Raw genomic sequence first — 26,783 nt, 5'->3', positions numbered from 1 at the left:
GGATTTGCATCAGGTGTCCTTGTTTACAAAATGGTCATTGTATGGACAGTAAATCAGATGAGCCAAATATCCCAAACTGACTGCCATATCCTGCAAGGGCTAAGGGGTGGGATTTAATGTCCTGCAGACCCTTGTCCAGGACCCCATCCCTCATAAGTTGCAGCTGTTCATGTTTGAAGTGCTGGTGGGTGGGTAGGGGGCTGCTAATCAGTGCTTGACATACCGATGGAGTGAGATGTGACTCTCCAATCACAGCTTTACTTTTCCCATCCTCTTCAGCGGCTCGCACCTTTTTGGTTGGGTTTTGAGTGCACAACTCATGCGTTGCGACCATTGCGCACAGTCTGACTGGAGCTTCCCTCCTGTGCAGCTGCTTTCATGCTCTACACTAATGGTCCTCCATTCGGTATGCAATATCTTTTAAAATTAGAAATACCTGATAATAATTGAGAGGAATGGAGAAAAGGATTCTACCACATGAAATCAGGTGGCACTCCTAGACGTTTGATCGCAGATCAACTGACTATGCAATGCACGATCATGTGACATCTGATCACATGACCACTACAACTGTTATTGCATTTACCTTGTAAAAGGTTAGGTCCTTATTACCCAGAAGTAAGGTGAAAGAACGGGAAGGGAAGCCATTACAAGTGATTCTCTGGCAATGACTGGATAGATAATTTACCTCAATTTCCTCCAACCTTGCTCTCCCCTGCCCTGATCTCTGTGCTCCTCCAATTCTAGCCTCATACACATCCCTGATTTTCACTGCTCCACTCTTGTCACCCATGCCTTCAGCTGTCTAGGCCCTAAACTCTGGAATTCCCTCCCGAAACCTCTCTCGCTCTTTCAGTCACTCCTTAAAATCTACCACTTTGACCAAGCTTTTGGTCATTGTCCTAATATTTCTTTATGTGGGTTGGTGTCAAATTATGTGATAACACTCCTGTGAGGCGCCTTGGGACATTTTTAGGTTGTTAAAGGCGCTATCATAGAATCATAGAATGATTACAGCACAGAAGGCGGCCATTTGGCACATTGTGTCCATGCCGGCTCTCTGCAAGAGCAACTCAGCTAGTCCCACTCCACTGTCCTTTCCCATTAGCCCTGCAAATTTTTTCTCTTCAGATAACTGTCCAGTTCTCTTTTGATGGTCTTGATTGAGTCCACCTCTATCACACTCTCCAGCAGTGCATTCCAGATTCTAACCATCTGCTGCGTAAGAAGTTCTTCCTCGTGTCACTGTTGCTTCTTTTGCCAGTCAACTTAAATCGGGTTTCCTCTGTTTCTGGATCCTTCAGCCAATGGGAACAGTTTCTCCCTATCTACTCTGTCCAGACCCCTCATGATTTTGAACACCTCTGACAAATCTCTTAATCTTTTCTTCTCCAAGAACAGACCCAGCTTCTCCAACCTATCCATATAACTGAAGTTCTTCATCCCTGGAACCATTCTCGTGAATCTTTTCTGCACCCTCTCAAATGCCTTAACATCCTACTGAAAGTGCGGTGCCCAGAACTGGACATAGTATTCCAGAATCATTGCTTTATACAGGTTTGTCATAACTTCCTTGGTTTTGTACTCTATATCCTGATTTATAAAGCCCAGGATCCCATATGCTTTATTAACTGCTTTCTAAACCTGCCCTGCAACCTTCAATGATTTGTGCACATATACCGCCAAGTATCTCTGCTCCTGCACCCTATTTAGAATTGTGCCCTTTAATTTATATTGCTTCTCTTTGTTCTTCCTACCAAAATGAATCACTTCACACTTTTCTGCAATAAATTTCTTCTGCCACACGTCCGCCCATTCCACCAGACTATGTCCTCTTGAAGTTTATCACTATCCTCCTCACAGTTCACGATACTTCCGAGTTGTGTGTCATCTGCAAATTTTAAAATTGTGCCCAGTACACCCAAGTCTAGGTTATTAATATCACTCAAGAAAAGCAGGGGTCCCATCTCCGAACCCAGGGAAACCCCCCTATATACCTTCCTCCATTCAAACAACAACCATTCACAACTACTCTGTTTCCCGTCACTCAGCCAATTTCGTATCGACGCTGATGTAAGGTCACAGACCTGAAACATTAACTCTGTTTCTCGCTCCACAGATGCTGTCTGATCTGCTGAGTATTTCCAGTACTTACTTTTTAATTTCATATCCATGCTGTTACTATCCCATTTATTCCATGGGCTCTAATTTTGCTAGCAAGCCTGTTATATGACACTTTATCAAATACCTTTTGAAAGTCCATGTACACTACATCAACTGCATTACCCTCATCAACCCTCTCTATTACCTCATCAAAAAAAAAACAAGCAAGTTAGTTACAGGTGCAAGTTGTTAAAGCAAAAAGCTATGGATACATATGAACATATGAATTCAGAGCAGGAGTGGGCCATTTGTTCCCTCGAGTCTGCTCTGCCATTTGATAAAATCATAGCTGATCTGATTCTGGCCTCAACTCCACTTTCCTATCAACCTGCTATAACCTTTGACTCCTTTGTCAATCAAGAATCTATCTAACTCAGCCTTAAAAATATCGAATGGCCCTGCCTCCACTACTCTCTTCATCTCTGTCTTAAATGGGAGACCCCTTATTTTTATACTGTATCCTCTACTTTTCGTCTCTCCCATAAAGGGAAACATCCTTTCAGCATCCACCCTGTTAAGTCCCCTCAGGATCTTATATGCTTCAATAAGATCACCTCTCATTCTTCTAAACTCCTTGTTCCTTCAACTCAATTTCTCACTAAAAAAACTTTGCTCTTGCATTAGGGGCTCATAGGTCCAAAAAAGGCCTGCAACTTTCCTAAATCAGTGCCTTACAGGTTCTGAGGCACCTGTATTCTGAGGCTATTTTCCTGTGAACTGCCTTTTTACTTCAAAATATATTTAAACACAAATAGTAGCTGTCACATCTCAGGCTGAAATGAATCACATTTGAATTCACAGCTTTAATGTTAACAAAGATTTAACAAGTGTTTTACTAAAGACTTCTGCAGATTGTTGTTCCCTATTCTCACGACAGTAGCAGAAACTTATCTGACTTTACAACAACTCCCATGTCAGGTTTTTTCCCCAAAGCACAAAGCTACTTTCAGTTTCCCATCCAAGTACCACATATTCTCTAATACTCAAGCCCACACATATAATCATGACATTCCTCCCTTATCAGACCAAACCATGTCCATGATTTATGAACGTAATCACAACACATAATCTTCATATCCTTTTGGTGGTCTCCTCTCACGCCGTGGTCTTCCTGTTGTCTCAGGAACTCTGGTCACTACGACAGGATTAGGAAATGTCATCAGCCCTTCTGGAACTGATGTTTCTCCCTCTGGATAGCAAGCTGTGTCTGCCTGCCAACAGCATCACTGGCTTAGACATCTGAATTGCTGAATGTCAGCTTCACCTCAACTCCTACATCTGGTCCATCTGCTGTTGTGTGTTTGTCACCATGATACTTTTTAATGCATGAAGAATTTCTGTCCTGCAGCACTCCTTCTGGTGACTGCACAATCACACTGTTTCCCTTCTTGGCACTAACAGTGTACAGCTTGAGATAATATGGTGTATCCATCTTACTCAGACTCTTCCATCTCAGCAATACTTCTTCACCTGGTATCACATCAGACTGTCTAGCTCTCCTTCTGTTCTCTGCATAAAACTTTGCAGGACCCTTATTCTCAGCATCAAGTTCTCGAACCTCCTGATCAACTCTAATGCCCTCAGCTCTGATATCTTGGTGCGTATTTTGTATCCAAATAACAACTCAGCTGGTGTCTTTCCCATTGTCATGTATAAAGCAACTGCACACATGGCCACATATGACAATATCTCCTTCTAGTCTTTATCCTCAGCCTGAGCAATCCTCATCCATTTCTCTAAGGATTGGTTTTGTCTTTCCACTTCCCCATTTGCCTGTGGCCATTTAGGTGTGACTCTATGATGATGAATACCTGTGATTTGCATGTAATCTGCAAAGGTCTGTAAATTGAATTGTGGCCCATTGTCTGAATACAATGTGACTGGTAGACTTGCAAAGATTTCAGTCCACATTATTTCATTACCACATACTCATAATAATGGCTGTAATAGTCAACCACCACTAGTATGGACTCCTCTGATGGAAATGGACCCAAGAAGTCAACTGCTGCATCCTCCCACCATCCAGCCGATAACAGTGTGCTGTGTACTGGTTCTGGTGGATTGGGTCTACAGACAAGTTGACATCCATGACATGTTTTGACAAACTGTTCCACATCTTCCTTCATCCCTGTCCACCATACTTTGGTTCGTAAGTTTTGCTTAGTATCAACCATTCCCAAGTGATCCTCATGAGCTAGTATCACCAGCCTAGCCCTGAGCTTTTGTGGCACTATAAGTCTGTCACCTTTGAGAATACACTTCCCAATTGTGCACAGTTCATCTCGTATAAAGATGTACTCTCTGAATGGGCAATTCTCCCAATTTCCAGCTTGGATTCTCTGTCTGATGTCATTCAATTCTGGATCTTTGTCTGACTCTCTTTCAATCTCTCTAGTTGTGATTGCTCTCAGTGTAGCATGAACTGCCACAAACCACACGAATGATTCAGCTTCCTTCCCTAGTGATGATCTGTGACTTGGATCCTCCCTCAGTAGTCGTGACAGCGAGTCAGCAATGTTCATCTTTCCAACAATATGAACCACCTTGTACTTGTATTGCTGGAGTCTCAAAACCCATCTTTCAATTCTGGCACATGGTTTGGATCTGGGAGAATAAATCATCTGTAATGGCTTGTGATCCGTCATTAATTCAAACTCAATGCGAAACAAGTATGCACGGAATCTTTCACATGCCCACACCAATCCTAGTGCCTCTTTCTCCATCTGAGAATATCTCCTCTCCACGTCTGTCAGAGATCTGCTCACATAAGCAATGAGTCTCGGGCCCTCAGCATGCATTTGCACCAGCACTGCTCCTAATCCTACTGGACTAGCATCTGCAATGACTTACATTGGTGCTTTTGGATCACAGTATTCCAACATTCGAGCACTTGCCAAGCTGTCTTTAAAAGCTTTGAATGCTGTTTTCTGTTCTTCATCAAATCTGAACTGTTCATTCTTTATGGTTAACTTCCTCAATGGATCAGCCAGGATAGCAAAGTTTGAGATATAGCTTGCACAATAGCTCACAAGTCCCAGAAAACTTCTCACTTCGCTAGTGTTTCATGGTTCACGTGCCTCTGCTATTGCTTCTATCTTGTCTTTGGCAGGATTGATTCCACTGCTCGTGTGTTTATGGCCCATGAACTTTCGCTCTGTAATGCCCAGCAAGCACTTGTCTGCATTTACCGTAAGTCCTGCTGACTGCAATCTAGCCAATACTAATCTCAGCCTCTTGTCATGTTCCTCTCTATTGGCTTCATGAATAATGATGTCATTTGAGATATTGGTTGTTCCTGGGATTTCAGCCACAGTGGGAATCGGGTGACGCTCTCTCACTACTGCTTCATTTACCGGTCAGATATCAACACTGAGTCTGATGTCACTTTTGGTTTAGGCACTACCTCAACAGGGCTCACCCACGGTGTTGGTCCTTCAGCTGGCTCTATGATGTCTAGGTCAACCAGTTCCTTGATCTTTGCCTCAACTTTCCCTCTCAGACAAAAAGGTGTTCTATGTACAGGCTGAGCTACAGGCTTCACGTGCTCGTCAACTGTTAAACTCACTTGGCGGTTGTGTAACTTCCCAATTTCTTGAAACACTAGTCCAAACTCCTCTCAAAATCCTGCACAGGTTTTCACAGAATTCATTTTCAATCCAATGTGTAACACCCCCAAGGCTTGGCCAGTTGCTCTACTCAGAAGAGGCTCACCATCATGAATTCTGCCTCCACACTCTGATCTCCAGCTCTTACACTCATTGTGAAGCATCCAACAATCTGAAGTGGGATTTTAGATGTGTAAGGATAAAACTTTTTGACACATTTTCGCGATGTGCATTTAATTCTTGTCTTCAGTTCCTCCCACAGTGCTCTGCTGAGGATATTACTGGCACTGCCTGAATCCACAATAATGCTCACTTCAACACCCCCAACAATCACTAGAACTCTCTCATGGTTGCTTCTATTGACAGAAAACATGTATCTATGATTGCTATTTGTGTCCTCATTCACTGCACCTTCTTCAACTCGGCTCACAGATGTACTACTTTCATCTTTCTTTTACATGGTTTGCCAGGCTTCCCACTCTATTCAGCTTTGCTTCCGCACTTCTTGGCATAATGGACTCTGCCTCTTGGCAGGGCAGCAATCATCTCTTCCATAGTGCCCCAGATTGCCACATCTGAAACACACTCTCAGACATTTGTTGTTTACATTTACGCGTACCTGGATTCCATTATGTCACTCGATTAACCTCAGATTTTGTTGTGTGGATGGTGGAAATGGAACCAAGTTTCATGCTGTGAACTGTCCATCCACTGCTTCCAATGCAGCCACTATTTTCAGTGTCATCCAACGCTAAGCCACCTCCTCTTTCCAGCAGCCTGCGTGGCAACTTATCCGACTTTCAATGTTGGACCACCTGATCCATTATCTGGTTCTTCAAATATATCACAACATAATTATATCCATCGATGCCTGCCTCAAATGAGTCACAAATTGGGCTACTGTTTCCCCTTCTTTGTCTCTTTTTTTTATTCATTCAGGGGACGTGGGCATCGCTGGCTAGGCCAGCATTGCCCTTGAGAAGGTGGCGGGGAGCTGCCTTCTTAAACTGCTGCAGTCCTTGGTGTGCAGGTACACCAACAGTGCTGTTAGGAATGGATCTGCAGGATCTTGACTCAGCGACAGTGAAGGAACAGCGATATAGCTCCAAGTCAGGATGGTGTGTGGCTTGGAGGGGAACTTGCAGGTGGTGGTATTCTCATGCATCTGCTGCCTTTGTCCTTCTAGGTGGTAGAAGTCACGGGTTTGGAAGGTGCTGTCTAAAGAGCCTTGGTGAGTTGCTGCAGTGCATCTTGTAGATAGTACACTCTGCTACAACTGTGTGCCTGTGGTGGAGGGTGTGCATGTTTGAGGTGGTGGATGGGGTGCCAATCAAGTGGGCTGCTTTGTCCTGGATGGTGTCGAGCAGCTTGAGTGTTGTTGGAGCTGCACGCATTCAGGCAAGTGGAGAGTATTCCATCACACTCCTGACTTGTGCCTTGTAGATGGTGGACAGGCATTGGGGAGACAGGAGGTGAGTTACTCGCTGCAGAATTCCCAGCTTCTAGCCTGCTCTTGTAGCCACAGCATTTATGGTCAATGGTGACCCCCAGGATGTTGATAGTGGGGGAAATCAGTGATGATAATTCCACTGAATGTAAAGGGGAGGTGGTTAGATTCTCTTGTTTGCGATGGTCGTTGCCTGGTAGGTGTGTGGCACAAATGTTTCTTGCCACTTATCAGCCCATGTCTAGATGCTGTCCAGATCTTGCTGCATACAAACATGGGCTGCCTCAATATCTGAGGAGTCACGAATGGTGAACATTGTGTAATCATCAGTGAACATCCCCACTTCTGACCTTATGATGGAGGGAAGGTGATTGATGAAGCTGCTGAAGATGGTTGGGCCTAGGACACTACCCTAAGGAGCTCCTGGAGTGACGTCCTGTAAAGGCCTGCTACCCGACCCGAACCCGACGGGACCCAACGACGTGTGTCGAGTTCAGGTCGGGTCAGGTTGCACTTCTGGGGCCGGCGTTCGGGCTAGGGTTGGGCACACTCTATCACAGGTAGGTGACTCCAATGTTAATTTTTGGACTAGAAAGGTGGTTTTGTTACAGTTATTTTATGTTTGTACAGATCAGCAAAGTGAAAAACTGAAGGTAAGTTAACTGATGGTCAGGTCGGGTTGGGTCGGGCGTGGGAAAAAAATGGAAGGACTCAGGCCAGGTCAGATGTGGTTCTGTCGGGCTTGGGTCGGGTTTTTTTTTTGCAGACCCCAGCAGGCCTTTAATGTCCTGGTACTAAGATGATTGACATCCAACAACCACAACCATCTTCCTTTGTGCTAGGTATGACTCCAACCAGTGGAGAGTTCCCCCACCCCCCGATTCCCATTGACTCCAGTTTTGCTTCGCCTCCTTGATGCCATACGGGGTCAAATGCTGCCTCGATGTCAAGGGCAGTCACTCTCACCTCACCTCTGAAGTTCAGCTCTTTTGTTCATGTTTGAACCAAGGCTGTAGCGAGGTCAGGAGCTGAGTGGAACAGCTTTGCTAGGGCTGCTGCTAGTTCTGGAGCGCTAGTCTTCAGTACTATTGCTGGAATGTTGTCAGGGCCCATAGCCTTTGCATTATCCAGTATGAGCAAATGCGCCACACTGCAAGCCCTACTGACAATCTTAAATTGGTTGTCAGCGTAATTCTTTGCACACTGAGCATTTGCGAGAATTGGAAGCTACATATATTAATACACAGGGCCCTGTTCTTTGCAGACAAAAAGAATATGCACAAATATTGCGCCTGTTTCAGCTAAACAAAATAAGTGACAGGCATTCGCTGGTTTATTCCTCAGGGAAATACTTCGACCAGAGTCAAACTGCCTGGTTTAAATTTCAAACAAAGCTTGGCAGTTAACTGTCAGTCACCATTAACTGCTGCATTCTCCATGACAACGCCTCTACCAATCAGCATTCACTTGCCAACCAATCAGCACTCTCTTCTCATACAGTATAAAGTTGTTGTTTTCCCTTGCATTGGTATTCTTGCAGATTGTCCTGATGAATGCAAGATGAAAAGCTTTGACAACATCTCTATTTTCAGCAATACTCAAGTTCTGTACTACCAAATGACAATTTGAATAAAAAAAATAAAGACTTCTGCAGAGTTCTGTTCACTGTTCTCATTACAGCAGCATAAGCTTATCAGGCCTTACAACAACCCCCAGGTCAGGTGTTTTCCACAAAGCTACTTTCAGTTTCCCTTCCAAGTACCATATATTCTCTAATACTCAAGCCCAAGCGTACAATCATTACAGTAGCATCCAAGTCTTCCATTTTATAAAGAAAAAAGAATATGCTATAACAATTTATCCATGCAACAAGGCAAATGACGACTGACACAAATTTTTCTTTAACTCTTTGACCCATCACAGATCAGCCTTAATTGACAAAGCAATATTGCCTTACATTCTCGTTGAAGTTTCACTGCATTTAAAATTTATTTTAAAATGAATCTCAGTTGCAGCAAAACAATTATGAGGCCAACATAGGAAAAATGTCCGATGAAATCTATTTGGCCTTGCAATCTGACCTATTGCAGTCATGATCCTGATCTTGTCCCAATGTCAATAAATTTACATAAATCGCAAAAGAATTTCAAAGTTAGTGAGCCGCTGCATTGGAATCCGAACACCAAGAAGTCTGAACGGAATTCATCCAAATTTCAGCTTGCGACCCCCCAGGACAGTTGCTTGCTGCTGTGCTTCCTGAATGAGATAACCTTCCAAAATGTCCCTGCCTTCCTGCTGCAATATTTGCAGGTGTTGAATGAGGAATCCCAGGGGAGACTCCAGCCCCATACCGGGTCCTGGGACCATCCTTATTTCGGTTTCTTCTGCCCCGAAGCCTCCTTCATCCCTTCTCTCAGCTCCTTCACGAAGGTGTCTTTCAGCTGGGCCGCTCGCTTGCTCAGTTCCCCGAGGTTGCGGGGAACGTCGGCCCGCTCACGGATCTGCCGGACGGTGTGGTGCTGACCCAGCCGCTCCGCCGCCTCCCGGCCGCCCAGCTGGAGCCGCATGATGGCGTACGCGGTGATCTGAGCCGCCCGACGAATCGGCCGAGTCTCCGACAGCTTCTCGATCAGCCGCGAGTTATTGAGCAGATTCAGCAGCAGCTTCTGCAGCACCATGGCAGCAACCAACAGCCTCCCCCTCGGCCCCTTTCCCAGACCCGCGCCCTCACCGCTCGGCTATCGATTCCAACCCCCGATCTCCTTGGAAACGGCTCGATCAGCTCGGCAATCGGCAGCACCGGTCCGTCACCTCTACAGTCCCGCGGGGCGGAGAGATCATTTTTAAAATTCTGTTTCTGCCTTTTTGATACTCGATTTTTGTTATTGCAACAAAACTGCATAAAGAATACAAGCACGAATGATTAAATGTTCTATGATTCTATGTCAGTAATAATTCTCCCGGTCCAGTTGGTATCATCGGGGAACGACTAGCGCGGACCCGGTGGCCGCACGGACCGCGTTTAGGTGGGAGGTCGGTGTCTTGTCACCTGCGAGGATTAGTTGTTCGTTTCTTTTCTCCAGTCTTATTCTTTTCGGCTCGTTTGGTGGCTGCGGTTTCTGTTCTCACCGGCGTCATGTCTATAGTGCTGAACGCCTTGAACAGCGACTCTCATGTGGAGCTGAGCCAATACCGAGACCAGCACTTTCGGGTAATGTGTCCATGGTGTTCCCCATCCCATTTCGCGGCAACTGGCAGCAAACGAGTGATAACCGTCCAACCAGGCGGTAACTGTCCAGTCATAATCATATAGTAACCGGACAGTGAACAGCACTAGTGCCAGGACATAACTTTGTGACACTGAAGTAGTGTCCGGTTCTGGGCACCACATTTTAGGAAGGACTTGAAGGAATTAGAGAAGGTGCAGAAAAAATTCACGAGAATAGTTCCAGGGATGAGGAACTTCTGTTAGGTCAGTAGGTTGGAGAAACTGGGCTGTTCCCCTTAGCAAAGAGGAGATTTGATAGAGGTATTCAAAATCATGAAGGGTCTGGTCAGAGTCGATAGAGAGAAACTGTTCCCGTTGTTGGAAGAATCGAGAACCAGAGGACACCGATTTAAGGTGAGGGGCAAAAGAAGCAATGGCAACATGAAGAGCTTTTATGCAGTGAGTATTTAGGATCTGGAATGCAGTGCCTGAGAATGTGGTTGAAGGCAGATTCAATCGAGGCCTTCAAAAGGGATTTGGATAATTATCTGAAGAGAATTGCAGGGCTATGGGAAAAGGCTGGGGAGTGGGACTTGTTGAGTAGTTGTTACAGAGAGCTGACACAGACACTGTGCTGTAACCATTCTATGATTCACTTCCCAGTTATTGACCTGGGTTCTTCCTGTGCTTTTAACCTGAAATCTACTGTTTGTGCCTCTGACTCCAGATGATTCAGCTCCATTTCTTGGAAAAATATTGATTTCCACTTGGCATTTATATAGTGCCTTTTACATCTTCAGGAAGACTTAGATCAAGGAATAGAGAGTTTGTATTTTACACTTACGAGGCACAGTAAATTTGCAGGAGAGAAAATTACAAAGGGATTAAGTGAGGGGGGGAAAACTGGCGATTGGAGCTCAATTCCGGCAAGTGTGAGTCATCCATTTTGGGTCTGAGAAAGGCAAATAAGAATATTTTCTGCATAGCAAGAGAATAGGAATTGTGGAGCGGCAAAGGGATTTGGGTGTCCAGGTACACAAATCTCTAAAAGCTAGTGCACAGGTACAAAAAGTAATCAAAATGCCTAATGGAATGTAGGGCTTTATCTCAAGGGGCTGGAAGCAGCAGACGTTGTACACAGCCTTGGCCAGACTCCGTCTGGAGTATTGTATTCAGTTTATTGCATTGCACCTCAGGAAGGATATATTGGCCTTGGAGGGGTGCAGTGCAGATTCACTAGAATGATACTGGGACTAAAAGGGTTAAATTATGAGGACTAGTTACAGAAGGACTGGCTTGTGTTCCTTTGAGTTCAGAATGTTGAGAGGTGATCTAATTCAGGTGTTTAAAGTGAGAAAGGGATTTGATAGTGTAGATGCAGAGAAACTATTTCCTCTGAGGGAATCCAGAACAAGGGGCAAAATCTTAAACTTAGAGCTAGACCATTCAGGACTGAAAACAAGAAGCACTTTTCACAAAGGGTGGTGGAAATGTGGAACTCTGTCCCCAAAAAGATGTGAATGCTGGGACAATTAAAATTTTCAAGACTTGAGAGGTACAGATTTTTATTTTGTAAGCACTTCGAGGGATATGGATCAAAAGTGGGTAAATGGAGTTGAGAAACAGATCAGCTATGATCTAATAGAATGATGGCCTACTTCTAATTTTTTTAAAATAATCTTTCCTGGGATGTGAGCATCGCTGACAAGATTAGTTGCCCATCCCTAATTGCCCTTGAGAAGGTGGTGGTGAGCTGCCTTCTTGAACTGCTGCAGTCTTTCTGATGTGAGGACATCCACATAGCTGTTAGGAAAGGTGTTCCAGGTTTTTGACCAGCAACAGTGAAGGAACAACGATATAGGTCCAAGTTAGGATGATGGGCGACTTGGAGGGGAACTTGCAGTTGGTGGTGTTCCCATATGTCTGCTGCCCTTGTCCTTCTAGGTGGTAGAGGTCGCAGGCTTGGAAGGTGCTGTCGAAGGAGTCTAGGTGATTTGCTACAGTGCATCTTGTATATGGTATTTCTAATCTGATATTCCAAAGTACTTCACAGCCATTTAATTACTTTTGGAGTGTAGTTTTGTAGGGAAGTGTCAGTATGTTGCATCCCACAGACAGCAATGAGATAAATGACCAATTAATCTCTTTTTGTTGTTAATTGAGGGATAACTCCGCTGTTCCTTTTCAAGTAATATCACGGGATCTTTAATGTTCATCTGAACAGGTGGAGTGTCTTCATTAAATGTCTCATCTGAAACAATGCAGCACTCCCTCAGTACTGTCAGGTTATATTATGTGCTCAAATGCTTGGTATGGAGCTTGAACACAAAAATAACACTCAGAACTGAGACTGGCACCATTAGGCCTAGCTGTTGCACTCCATGTTACTAGCCATAAGTTGGCTCCCTAGTATTCTTTTGAACATTTCTCTTTTTTGCCCACACGTTGCTAATTCTAACGTCAAATTCTCAGAGAATGGAGAGAAAATTCAACTGCTCGTCAGTTTCTGACAAAAAATGAGCAGCACGATCTGAACATGTGCTTAAGGCCTGATTTAAATCCCAATTTGCAAATGCAAGGTGCCTATTGCCTGTTTCAGGTAGGCACCCTGCACACTGAGAAGTCACCAGATTCCACTTAGACAGCTGGCACACTTTGGGCCCGGGAGTTTGTGAGCTGAGATTCGACCCCCCCCCGTCCCCCCCCCCCCACCAAAAAAATGACGCAATGTTGAATTTCCCCCTTAATATCGTTCATTAGATTGTAAGGTAGTGCTACTTTGCAGAATGTATTTTGTTCTTTATGTCCTAACTTTAAATATTTGTTCTTAAGGGAAGCCGATATGAACAGGACAAACTGTTGAGGTATAGCTGCACACTCTATGTTGGGAATCTGTCGTTTTACACAACTGAAGAACAGATCTATGAACTCTTCTCAAAAAGTGGAGATGTTAAGAGAATCATCATGGGCTTGGACAAAATCAAGAAAACGTCCTGTGGATTCTGTTTTGTGGAGTATCTTTTATGTGTGACTAAGTTCTAATTTTTTATTCTCCCCTGCTAAAATCGAGGTTTTTTTCAGAACACTTGGTTCAATTAGACATATAAAACCATAGAGTATGGTATAATGTGTTTTTAGCATTATAAAAACTTCCATTTATATAGCACCGTTCACGACCAAAGTGCTTTACAGGCAATGAAGTGCTTTTGAGTGTAGTCACTGTTGTAATGTAGGAAACGGAGTAGCCAATTTACACACAGCAATCTCCTACAAGCAGCAAAGTGATAGTGATCAGATAATCTGTTTTTGTAGTGTTAATTGAGCAACAAATATAGGCCAGGACACCGGGGATTAACTACCTTGCCCTTCAAAATAGTGGCATGGGATCTTTTACTTCCACCAGAGAGGGCAGACAGGGCCTTGGTTTAACATCTCATCTGAAAAATGGATGGATCATAGGCATTCAGCTCCCCCCAACCCGCCTCCGTCCCCCCGAGCCTTTTCTGCCATTGTGAGATCATGGCTGATCTGTATCCTAATTCCATCCACCTACCTTGGCTCTATATTCCTTAATACCCTTTGTTAGCAAACATCTATCAATCTGGGGTTTAAAATTAATTAATTGAAATACTGCTATTTAAAGAAGAGTGTTCCACACTTCTGTCACCCTTTGTGTGAAGAAATGTTCCCATACTTCTCTCTTGAATGGCCTGGCTCTGATTTTAAGGTTATGTTAACTTGTCCGAGACTCCCTCATCAGCGAAAAAAGTTTATCTACCCTATTAATTCCTTTTAATATCCCATAAACCTCAGTCAAATCACTTTTAACCTTCTGTATTCCAGGAAATGCAAGCTTAGTTCATGTAATTGCTCCTCATAATCTAATCCTGGGAGCCCTGTTAACATTCTGATAACTCTGCACAGCATTCCTTCCAAAGCCACTATAACCTTTCAAATCTGCAATTCCCAGGATTGTACACGTTACTGCAGGTGTGGTCTAACCAGGGCTGTATAGTTGCAGCAAAATTTCCTCCCCTTTATATTCTAGTCTTCTAGTTGTAAAGGTGAACATTCCATTATCCTTTTCACAGAATCATTACAGTGCAGAAGGAGGCCATTCGGCCCATTGTGTCCACACTGGCTCTCCAAAAGAGCAGTTCCCTCAGTTCCATTCCCCTGCCTTCTCCCCATAATCCTGCACATTCTTCCTTTTCATATAACTGTCTAATTCCCTTTTGAATGTTTCAGTTGAACCTGCCTCCACCATGTTCTCAGGCAGCGCATTCCAGACTTTAACCACTCGCTGCCTGAAAAAGTTTTTCCTCATGTCACTTTTGCTTCTCTGACCAAATACTTTAAATCTATGCCCACTCGTTCTTGATTCTTTCATGAGTGGGAACAGTTTCTCTATCTACTGTGTCCAGCCCCCTCATGATTTTGAATACCTCAATCAAATCACTTCTCAGCCTTCTCTTCTCCAAGGAAAACAGTCCTAACTTCTTCAATCTATCTTCATAACTGAAACTCCAGCTGAGGCTGAACTAGCATCTTACACAAGTTCAACATAACTTCCTTGCTCTTGTACTCTATGTCCCTATTAATAAAGCCCAGGACACTATGCTTTATTGACCACTATCTAACCTGTCCTGCCACCTTCAATGACTTATGCACATATGCACCCAGGTCCTTCTGCTCCTGCACCCCCTTTAGAACTATATCCTTTATTCTATATTGTATCTCCATGTTCTTCCTACCAAAATGAATTACTTCACATTTCTCTGCATTGAACGTGATCTGCCACCTGTCTGCCCATTCCACCAACTTGTCTATGTCCTTTTGAAGTTCTACACTACCCTGCTCACAGTTCACAATGCTTCCAAGTCTCGTATCATCTGCAAACTTTGAAATTGTGCCCTGTACACCAAGGTCTAAGTCATTAAAATATATATCAGGAAAAGCAAGGGTCCCAACACTGGTCCCTGGGGAACTCCACTACAAACCTTCCTCCAGCCTGAAAAACATCCATTAACCACTATTCTTTGTTTCCTGTCACTCAGCCAATTTCGTATCCATTGTTGCTACCGTTCCTTTTATTCCATGAACTACAAGTTTGCTCACAGGTCTGTTATGTGGCACTGTATCAAATGCATTTTGAAAATCCATGTACACCACTTCAACAGCATTGCCTTCATCAACCTTCTCTGTTACCACCTCAAAAAACTCCAGCAAGTTAGCTAAACATGATTTTCCCTTAAGAAATCCATGCTGGCTTTTCTTAATTAACTTGCATTTGTCCATGTGACTATTGATTTTGTCCCAAATTATTTTTCCTAGAAGTTTTCCCACCACTGAAGTTAAACTTATCTTTACACACTTTTTTGAACAAGGGTGTAACGTTTGCAATTCTCCAGCCCTCTGGCACCGCCCCCAGGTCTAAGGAAGACTGAGAAATTAAGGCCAGTGCCTCTGCGATTTCCTCCCTCACTTCCCTCAGTGTCCTTTGATGCATCTCAATTGGTCCTGGTGCTTTATCCACTTTAAGTACAGACAACTTATCTAATACTTCCTCTTTATCATTTTTAAACCCCTCTAGTGTCTGACTTACCTGCTTTTTCAACATTACCTGGGTTGCATCTTCTTCCTTGGTAAAGACAGATGCAAAGTATTCATTCAATACCTCAGCTATGCTCTCTGCCTCCATGTGTAAATCCCCTTTCTGGCCCATAATCGGCTCCACACCTCCTTTTACCACCCCTTTACTATTTATATGCCTATAGAAAACTTTGGGATTTCCTTTAATGCTAGCTGACAGTCTCTTTTTATGCTCTCTCTTTGCTTCTCTTGTTTGCTTTTTCGCTTCCCCTCTGGATCTTCTATATTCAGGCTGGTTCTCAATAGTATTTTCTACCTGGCATCTGTCATAAGCACACTTTTTCTTTATCTTAATCTCTACCTCTTTTGTCATCCAGGGAGCTCTGTATTTGTTTGTCCTACTTTTCCTCTTCGAGGGAACATACCTCGACTGTGCCCGAACTATCTCTTCTTTGAAGGTAGCCCGTTGTTCACCTACTGGTTTTCCTGCCAGCTGTTGACTCCAATTTATTTGCCCCAGCTCCATTCTTACCCCATTGAAGCTGGCCTTCCCCCAGTTAATTATTCTTACCCTGGATTGCTCTTTGTCCTTTTCCATAGTCAGCCTAAACCTTATGATACAATGATCACAATCCCCTAAATGCTTTCCTACTGATACTTGGCCCACCTCATTCCCAAGAACCAGGTCTAGCACTGCCGTCTTTCTCATTGGACTAGCAACATACTGTTGTAGAAAATTTTCCTGAACGTGCTCTAGGAACTCTTGCCCCTCACTGTCCTTTACACAACTGTTATCCCAGTCCATGTTTGGATAATTAAAGTTCCCCATTATAACTACCCTATAATTTTTACATCTCTGTAATTTCCTTGCAAATTTGTTCCTCCACGTCCTTCCCACTAGCTGGTGACCTATAGAAACACTGAGCAATGTAACTACACCTTTTTTGTTCCTTAGCTCTAGCCAAATTGATTTTGTCGTCGACCCCTCTGGGACATCCTTTTTCTCCAGCGCTGCATTGCTCTCCTTAATCAATACTGCCACCCCTCCCCCTTTTTTCCTTTCCTTTCTTTCCTGACACTTTGTATCCAGGAATATTTAACACCCAGTCCTGCCGTTCTTTGAGCCAGGTCTCTGTTATAGCCACAACATCATATTTCCACATGGCAATCTGTGCCTGTCATAGAGTTATACAGCACAGAAACAGGCCCTTTGGCCCATCGTGTCTGTGCCGGCCATCAAGCACCTAACTATTCTAATCCCATTTTCCAGCACATGGCCCGTAGCCTTGTATGCTATGGCGTCTCAAGTGCTCATCTAAATACTTCTTAAATGTTGAGGGTTCCTGCCTCTGCCACCTGTTCAGGCAGTGCGTTCCAGATTCCAACCGCCCTCTGGGTGAAAAAGTTTTTCCTCAAACCCTCTCTAAATCTCCTGCCCCTTACCTTAAATCTATGCTCCCTAGTTATTGACCCCCTCCACTAAGGGAACATGTTTCTTCCTATCTAACCTATCAATGCCCCTCATAATTTTGTATACCTCAATCATGTCCCCCCCTCAGCCTTCTCTGTTCTAAGAAAAACAACCCTAGCCTTTTCAGTCTCTCTTCATAGTTGAAATGCTGCAGCCCTGGCAACATCCTGGTGAATCTCCTCTGCACCCTCTCCAGTGCAATCACATCTTTCCTATAGTGGTGCCCAGAACTGTACACAGTACTCCAGCTGTGGCCTAACTAGCGTTTTTTTACAGCTCTATCATAACCTCCCTGCTCTTATATTCTATGCCTCGGCTGATAAAGGCAGGTATCCCATATGCCTTCCTAACCACCTTATCTACCTATGCTGCTGCCCTCGGTGATCTATGGACAAGTACACCAAGATCCCTCTGACCCTCTGTATTTCCTAGGGTCCTACCATCCATTGTATATTCCCTTGCCTTGTTAGTCCTCCCAAAATGCATCACCTCACACTTCTCAGGATTAAGTTCCATTTGCCACTGCTTCGCCCACCTATATCGTCTTGTAATCAAAGACTTTCCTCCACACTATTTACAACACCACCAATTTTCGTGTCATCTGCAAACTTATTTATCATACGTCCTATATTCACGTCCAAATCAAACAGCAAGGGTCCCAGCACCGATCCCTGCGGTACACCACTGGTCACATGCTTCCACTCGCAAAAACAACCCTCGACCATCACCCTCTGCCTCCTGCCACTAAGGAATTTTGGATCCAAATTGCCCTGGATCCCATGGGCTCTTACCTTCTTCACCAATCTCCCATGCGGGACATTATCAAAAGCCTTACTGAAGTCCATGTAGACTACATCAACTGCTTTGCCCTCATCTTCACATCTAGTCACCGCCTCGAAAAATTCAATCAAGTTAGTTAAACACAACCCCTGACAAGGCAATGCTGACTATCCCTGATTAATCCCTGCCTCTCCAAGTGGAGATTAATCCTGTCCCTCAGAATGTTTTCCAATATTTTCCCAACCACTGATGTTCGACTCACTGGCCTGTAATTGCCTGGTTTATCCCTGCTACCCTTCTTGAATAATGGCATCACATTCGCTGTCCTCCAGTTCTCTGGTACCTCTCCAGTGGCCAGAGAGGATTTGAAAATTTGTGTCAGAACCCCTGCTATCTCCTCTTGCCTCACATAACAGCCTGGGATGCATCTCATCTGGGCCTGGGGATTTATCCATTTTTATGCCCACTAAAACAGCTAATGCTTCCTTTCAATACTAATATGTTCAAGTATATCACAGTCCCCCTCCCTGATCTCGACACCTACATCGTGCTTCTCCATAGTGAAAACAGATAAAAAGTAATCATTTAAAACCTCACCCATGTCCTCTGGCTCCACACACAGATTGCCACTTTGGTCCCTAATGGGCCCACTCTTTCCCTGGTTATCCTCTTGCCCTTAATATACTTATAAAACGCCTTAGGATTTTCCTTTATCTTGCCTGCCAGTGTTTTTTAATGTCCTCTCTTGGCTCTAATAACTCATCAATAACTCACGCCTGTAACTCACCAGTCTTATTAACCACACTCCATGCTTACACATACATGCACATTAACCCTGAATCAGACTTTATTACTTTCTCCCTGACTCTGACACCACAAAATATCTTACTATTCCCTACTCTAGTGCTATCTATCTCCCCCAGTATTCTGTGCCCTTCGTATTCCTCTCTGATACTTGCTCGTGATTCCCACACCTCTGACAAGTTACCAGTTTTGCTTCCTTCCAATCTGAGCTCCCTCTCAGGTTCCCATCTGCCTGACAATTTAGCTTAAACCCTCCCCAACAGCACTAGCAAATCTCCCTGCAAGGATACTCGTCCCAGTCTTGCTAAGCTGCAACCTGTCCATCTTGTCCAGGTTCTATCTTGTACAGGTCCCACCTGCCCCAGAACTGGTCGCAATGTCTCAGAAATCTGTGCCCTCCCTCCTACACCAGTTCTCCAACCACGTGGTCAATCGCTCAATTCTTATTCCTTTGCTCACTTGCACGTGGGGCGGGGAGTGATCCTGAGATTACTGCTTTTTAGGTCCTGCTTTTTAATCTTCCTAGCTCCCTAAAATCTACTTTTAGGACCTCATCCCCCTTCTTACCTATGTCATTAGTACCAGTGTGAACCATGACCTCTGGCTGTTCACCCTCCCCCAGAAGAATATCCTACAGCCGCTCTATGATATCCTTGACCCTGGCACCAGGGAGGCAACACATCATCCTGGAGACGCGTTTACTGCCACAGAAATACTGTCTGTTCCCCTAACTAATAAATCCCCTATCACTCCTGTTCCTTCCCTCTTATGCAGCTGAGCCACCTATGGTGTCACAAACTTGGCTCTGACTGTACTCCTCTGAGGAGCCATCACCCTCACCAGTATCCAAAATGGAAAACCGATTAGCGAGTGAGATCATATCAGGGGACTCCTGCACTACATGCCTGGTTCTCTTAGACTGCCTGGTGGTCACCCATTTCCTATCTGTCTGCATTCTCCGAACCTGCGGTGTGACCACCTCCCTAAACGTGCTATCCATGTAGTCCTCCGCCTTATGGTTATAATAAGTAGACTAGTTTACCAGGTACTCGCCAAACAGCTCCTTCCACTGCACCAAAGCAAGCACCAAGTACTGGAGGGTAAAAAAAGTAGAAAATGGCGCACCTCCTCCCTCCTTCACCAAACCTGAATCTCCACACTCAGCTCGCAACCTGCACTCTGTTTTGATTACTTTTTTTGTACCTGCCCACTATTGACCTTTAGTAACTTTTTCTGTGCACATGGATCACTAAATTCCTTTGAACTTCCACTGTACCTAGTTTTTCAACCTTTATATTAAAACACAAATCTATCCTATTTTTTGGTCCAAAATGGATGACCTCATACTTATCTGGGTTGAAAACTGTCTGCCACAGTTTTGCCCACTCACTTAATCTATCAGTGTCTCTTTGTTGTTTTATGTTCCTATCTACTCTACTATGTCACCAATATTTGTGTCATCAGCAAATTTGGATATATGGCTCTCTGCATTCTCTGAGCCATTAATAAATATCGTGAATAGTTGATGCCCCAGCCAGCACAGATCCTTCTAGGACACCACTTGTCACTTCCTTCCTGTCTCTACTGCCTAACCAACCTCTTAATCGGGTCAATGAGTTTTAATTTTAGTTAACAGTCTCTCATGTGGAATTTTATTGAATGCCTTCTAGAAGTCCATAAAAACTACATCCACCAATATTCCCCTGTCTACAACTTTAGTTATTTCCTCAAAAAATTCCATTAGGTTCATTTGACATGAACTGCGCTTTAGAAATCCATGATGTCTCTCTGGCTCAAATTTCAGTCACTCTGTCCTTAATTATAGATTCCAATAACTTTCCTACAACAGATGTTAGACCATCCTGGCTTCTCTCTCTCACTTTTCTTAAATAACTTGCAATTTTCCAATTCCTGAATTGAGAGAGCTTTGGAAGATTACGGCTAAATCATCTGTTTCCTCATCCGCTTCCTTTAAAACTCTGGAGTGGAAACCATCAGGTCCTAAGGATTTGTCAGTCTTTAGTTGCATAAGTTAACTTTAGTGAGTGCCAGTCAGTTTTCTATATTTGACTGAATTTTCTTGGAATACTACCCCATTCAAACGTGAGCATCTCAGAGCTTATTTAGAGGAGCATTGGCATGAGACTGGAACCAGGTCGTCTGCTTTCCCTTTGTAGGAGGGACCTAACAAAGGAGATTTATTTTGCATGTGTGCTGCACTATCTCAGAGCTGTATGTATAACACAGGAGCCATGTGTAAAAAGCAGGGAAGTATTCCATTCCTATATTGATATGCCTCATCTAGATACATGGAATGGTTCATTCAAAAACAGGGGAAATGTTAATTGCTGATGTATCCCTAACTTTATGCATTAGTACTTGTTTGAATGGTGGCTTCTCCTTAATGATTTAATTAGATATTATACACGTATAGATGCTGAACAATGCATGAGATTTATTAATGGAACACGCTTGGATGATCGGATCATCAGAACAGATTGGGATACCGGCTTCAGAGAAGGCAGGCAGTTTGGTCGAGGAAAATCTGGTGGTCAGGTACGTGGTTTCTATAATACTGTGAATGCAATCTTCTAAAATGAAATTAAAATAAAAACTCAAAGGATCCAAACACAATCTTTTCGTAATAGTGGAGTGAAAACATAATTATTTTTTTAATTCAACATATTTTCGTAGAGAATTTCAGTTTTCCTGTTTCCTTACAATGTAACTGGAATAACTGTCTTGTCATAAAAGGAATGATAAAAGGCAGCAACATGTTGAGAACTTGAGATGATGTTGTGATGCACTGAAGCAAAGTTTATCACCATTGTGTGAATCCCAAGTACACTGTTTTACTTGTGTTTATAATAAGTGTGGCATCACTTACATGAGAGACAGGTGGCCGTTGTTTACAAAAAAGCAAGTTCCTGCAGTTGAATCCTGATTGAACGTGTCTTAAGCAGTAAGAATTGAACTGCAGTGCTATCATATATATTACTGGGAATTATTATAGAGTGAGATATACAATGTTAATTTCAAGTGAGTTTTAATTGTTCTTTGTTTAGAACAGAAAGAGCTGTGGAAGCATTTCATGGATCACTGAATCTTGCAGAGCTAAAATTCTTTGGGGATAGTGCCTTGAGATTAAATTGGTGGGAGATAGGGTGGTCCCTGATGCTTTGCCTATTCCCTAAGTTTGTGACCTCTAATCTGCTGTCATGGAGTGGCTTTGAATTGGCCCAAGTCCTATCTCATTAGGGAATAGAATCCTTGTGGCTGACTTCAAAGCAACACCAACAACCTTGAACAGATTGGCTGCAGACTTTTGTGTGTACAGATACTGGACAAGGAAGCAGACAAAATAAATTGCTCTCTATGCCTAAGGAGTAATTCGTAATGGCAATTGATAGTCATTTTTACTCAGCTATGTGACTTTGCCACAGGCCTTGAAATGAGGGGTATGGCACCCTTAGATAAGGGAAGCAATTGGAAGTTATGTCTCCAGTTTTCTTTTTAAAAATCTAAGTAATGTATTGACATGATAGCCCACCAGTATAACAGAATGCAAAATCTTAACTGCTAATTCATGTGTGTGTATGGATGTTTGGAGGCCAATTTATATATTTTTTTAAGATTGCGCTGGGGAGTACAATGCAGTGAACATGTATTGGTGGCATAATTCATCTCATTTCTCACTGGGACAGTTACACTTCTAACCACATGGTCTGTTACGGGGTGCACTAACTGTGTCTGTGTAATGGTCTGGCATTAATTTCAAATGTTCATTTGATTTCAAAATTGTTACATTTTGGTGGATTGTCAGTGTTATGTTGCTAGCCTGCCCTTACGTGGATGATGAAAAGATTATGATCCCTGGTTTGCTGAAATTCAACCTTTTTCTTTCATCGAAGTATTAGCTTGAATGAGTAATTGCTACAAAAATAGTTAACTTCTATTACAATGAGAGTTTTTTGTAGTGAAGTCTTCAGTTTTCCATTCTATATAGCATTGGCATTGGGTATTCAGTTTGTGTTTAATTATTGAACAGATTAATGCTGTTGACACTAGTGCGTTGTAAAAACATATAGTCATAGGCATCTGTGGCTTTTAGAATGTTCTACAATGGGGTCTCATGGCATAAATATATGTAGTGCACTTTTTAAAAAATAAAACTGTACAACCAGTGTCCTAACTAAAAATGAGTCTTGAAGAACTTTCTATGATGAAAGTAATGTTGATGCATTCATAATCTGTATATTATTGTGCGTCTCATTTTCATGCAGGTATATTTATTTAGAGATACAGCACTGAAACAGGCCCTTCGGCCCACCGAGTCTGTGCCGACCATCAACCACCCATTTATACCAATCCTACATTAATCCCACATTCCCCTGCCACCTACCTATACTAGGGGCAATTTATAATGGCCAATTTACCTATCAACCTGCAAGTCTTTGGCTGTGGGAGGAAACCGGAGCACCCGGCGAAAACCCACGCAGTCACAGGGAGAGCTTGCCAACTCCGCACAGGCAGTACCCAGAATTGAACCCGGGTCGCTGGAGCTGTGAGGCTGCGGTGCTAACCACTGCGCTACTGTGCTGCCCCGTATAGCTTTGTGATGTGATTTTGTCTGCTGTTACTGAGGTTTAGGTGACTTCTATGAAATACTGTATTGGTCGCTAATATCATTCAGTTCTCTATATCAGGAGGAGTAGTAGAATAAAGAGAATACTGTCATGCCTGCCTGGTACAGCTCTTCAGTGAACAAGTTGTTTTATTCAGATTTTTGATATATTTGGTGTACTGATCAATAATGTACCCCCATACAGAATTAGGTGACACAGAATGCAAGAGAGAATTCACCTCTTCAGTGTACTTGATAGCCCAGTGGGTAACATGCAATTTTATTTTGCACATTTGCTTTCTTGCAGGTACGTGACGAATATAGGACAGACTATGATGCAGGCAGAGGCGGGTTTGGAAAACTGGTTCAGATGCAGAGAGTCCCAGAACCAAGACAGAAATTTTAGAGTGTCAATGGCTGTACCTATACATTTTAGGATAATTAAGCTATAATGATCCTAGAAGCTTGGGTTGAAGTATACTGCTGACACTTTAATGCCTAAAGCTTTGTGCTGTTCATTCTTTCATAAGCCGAATGAGCGCTCTCTTTATTTACATGTTTTTTAAAAAAAAAGCAGCCCAGTTTGAGTGAAATCATTGTGTTCAATTTTGTTTCCTTCTGAAGTTATAATTTTTGTCAATCCTAATAAAAACTGAAGAAAATCTGATCATTTAAGTTGTCTTTGTAAACTCCAAACTCTGCCAGTCAACTGAAACAAAAGAAGTTGCAAGTCTTGTGTGCATTTTCTTATTACTTATTTGCTGTTTCAATAATACTAACTTAACGATTTGAAATACTTCTGAAGCCTCCAAAATCCATCTGTAAGGTTGGTGGCACTGCTCTTACTCAGTTCACAAGATGGATGGTGTGGTGAATGGAAAATTCTGGCATTGATGCAGTAGGGACTGCTCTCTAAAATTATGTTGGTGGCAGCTTTGCTCTAAATCTGGCTGTGCTGTACCTGACCTGGGCATTCTTGATGCTGAGCATTACAAACTCACATCTGCCTTTTCCAGTTCAATGGTGCCCGTCGCATTCTTAAGTGGATCGCACATTCCTTCTATGTTATAGTTGAGACTCTTTGCACAATATTTACTTATACTATATTGTACCCTAGGGGATGTAACAATACCTCCGCTTTGATATACGAATTGGAATTTGTGCCATTTGCACATGCCATCGTGTGTGCTTCTCCAATCTTTTCAAAGGTGGACCAAGAAACGCTTAATATTATCATAGAATAGTTACATCAGAAGGAGGGCTTTTGGCCCAACGTGTCTGTTCCGGCACTACGCAAGAACAATTTAGCTAATCTTGCTCCCCCTTTCTCTGTCATCCTGCATTTTGTTTTGAAAGCCACAATTGAAACTACCTTCACCACCCTCTCAAGCAATGCATTCCAGATCATAACCAATAACTTTAAAAAATAAAGTTTTTTCTCATGTTACCTTTTGTTCTTTTGCAAATCACCTTAAATCTGTCTCTTCTGGTTCTAGAACCTTCCACCACTGGGAACAGTTTCTATCTACTCTGTTTAGACCCCTCATGATTTTGAACACCTCTAACAAATCTTCTCTCAACCTTCTCTAAGGAGAACAACCCCAGCTTCTCCAATCTATCCATGTAACTGAACTCCACTGTTCCTGGAACCATTCTTGTAAATCTTTTCTGTACTTCTGTAAAACTTTCACATCTTTCCTAAAGTCTGGTGCCCAGAATTGGACACTACTCCAGTTGAGGCCAAACCAGTGTTTTATAAAGGTTCATCGTAACTTGCTTGATTTTTTTTGTACTCAAAGCCCAGGATCCTGTATGCCTTTTTAACCACTTTCTCAACCTGCCCTGCCATCTACAACAATTTGTGTACCTATATCATCAGGTCTTTGTTCCTGTACTCCCTTTAGAATTGAACCCTTTAGTTTGTATTGCCTGTTCTCATCCTTCCCACCAAGATGTATCACTTCACACTTTTGTGCATCAAATCTCATCTGCCACATGTCTGCCCATTCCACCAGCCTTTGTCTTCTTGAAGTCTATCACATCCTCTTCACAATACTTCCATGCTTTGTTTCACCTGTAAAGTTTGAAATTGTGACCTGTATGGCCAAGTCTATGTCCCTTTTATTCCCTGGATTTCAACTTTGTTGGCAAGTCTATTAGTTATGTGGCCATATATATTTGCTAAAGCTTTTTTTTTTTAAAAAATGCAACTAGTAAACATACAGAGCAACAGTTATGATTGGACTCTCCTATTGGTACTGCATGTTCATTATTTTGGACTATCCCACTATTAGTGAGTAGTCTTGCTTGAATTAAACAAAATAAATTCTAATTATTCTGTAGCTTTTGTTGAACCTGACTGACCAAAGCTTACCCTGGAAGTTTTTATTTTAAACTGACTGTCCCTGATCATGGATTTTTCCTTCCTGTTAAGCAGAATATCCAGCCAATTACCTCTGCTGAGCCTAAACGAATTGAGTCAACTCAGCCAAAGTATTTGTGAAAGGACCAAACCAACTTTCATTCTCTGAATCCTCAATCACACTTCCCAGCCCTGCTACCTTGTGAATTAACTTCGAGATTTTAGTTGAACTCAACTAACATTTTTACCATCTATTACATCAAGGTTATCCTTGTGGTGGCATAATCAGAAATCCCAAAAAGTTACATGGACACTGGGTACCTGAAATAGAAAGAGTTTCATTCTCCAGCACTTGCATCCTTCTTTCTGAACAAAAAATAGCTTACTAAAAAAGAGTAAGATCTAAGATTGACAAGGTAAATCATTTAAATTAATTTATATGGAAGTCAACATCATTTGACCCTGAAAATACAACCTTTAGCAGTTGTTGTTCTAGCCATAGTCCCAAAAGAACAGGTGCATCTCTCTCCATTAGTGAGACAGTTGGTAATGTATAGCTTGAGGGGCGCCACTCCTCAAGTGTGGGGCAAGGCAAAGAGACAGGCCTCCATGAACTACTACTGCCGTTACAGGGATTGTACCCGTGCTGTTGACGTTTTCCTACGTTACGCTCTAGGTGCAACTGAGCTAACCGACTCCAATGCCTTAAAACTGTAATAAAAGTGCA

General features: G+C 42.9%; 2 protein-coding genes across 3 annotated transcripts; one reads left to right on the top strand and one right to left on the bottom strand.

The window, feature by feature from the left end:
- Positions 1–9,109: 9,109 nt before the first annotated feature.
- Positions 9,110–9,979, bottom strand: ncbp2as2 (NCBP2 antisense 2 (head to head)). Its single transcript, XM_068042445.1, has one exon. The coding sequence runs from the start codon at positions 9,891–9,893 to the stop codon at positions 9,585–9,587; it is 309 nt and encodes a 102-aa protein (XP_067898546.1). The 5' UTR covers positions 9,894–9,979; the 3' UTR covers positions 9,110–9,584.
- A 286-nt stretch (positions 9,980–10,265) lies between these two features.
- On the top strand, positions 10,266–24,369 carry ncbp2 (nuclear cap binding protein subunit 2). Of its 2 annotated transcripts, none has more exons than XM_068042443.1 (4): positions 10,266–10,426; positions 13,256–13,437; positions 21,488–21,626; positions 24,002–24,367. In XM_068042443.1, the coding sequence occupies exons 1-4, from the start codon at positions 10,352–10,354 to the stop codon at positions 24,098–24,100; spliced, it is 495 nt and encodes a 164-aa protein (XP_067898544.1). In that variant the 5' UTR covers positions 10,266–10,351; the 3' UTR covers positions 24,101–24,367. The 2 variants fall into 2 exon arrangements, with proteins under 2 accessions (XP_067898544.1, XP_067898543.1); XM_068042442.1 differs by lacking the exon at positions 10,266–10,426 and adding an exon at positions 10,439–10,837 and having other exon boundaries at positions 24,002–24,369.
- Positions 24,370–26,783: the final 2,414 nt, after the last annotated feature.

Source organism: Heterodontus francisci, chromosome 11 (assembly GCF_036365525.1).
Source record: "Heterodontus francisci isolate sHetFra1 chromosome 11, sHetFra1.hap1, whole genome shotgun sequence".
NCBI lineage: Eukaryota > Metazoa > Chordata > Chondrichthyes > Heterodontiformes > Heterodontidae > Heterodontus > Heterodontus francisci.
Note: the sequence above shows the minus strand (reverse complement) of the source record. Positions and strands in the feature narration are given on the sequence as shown.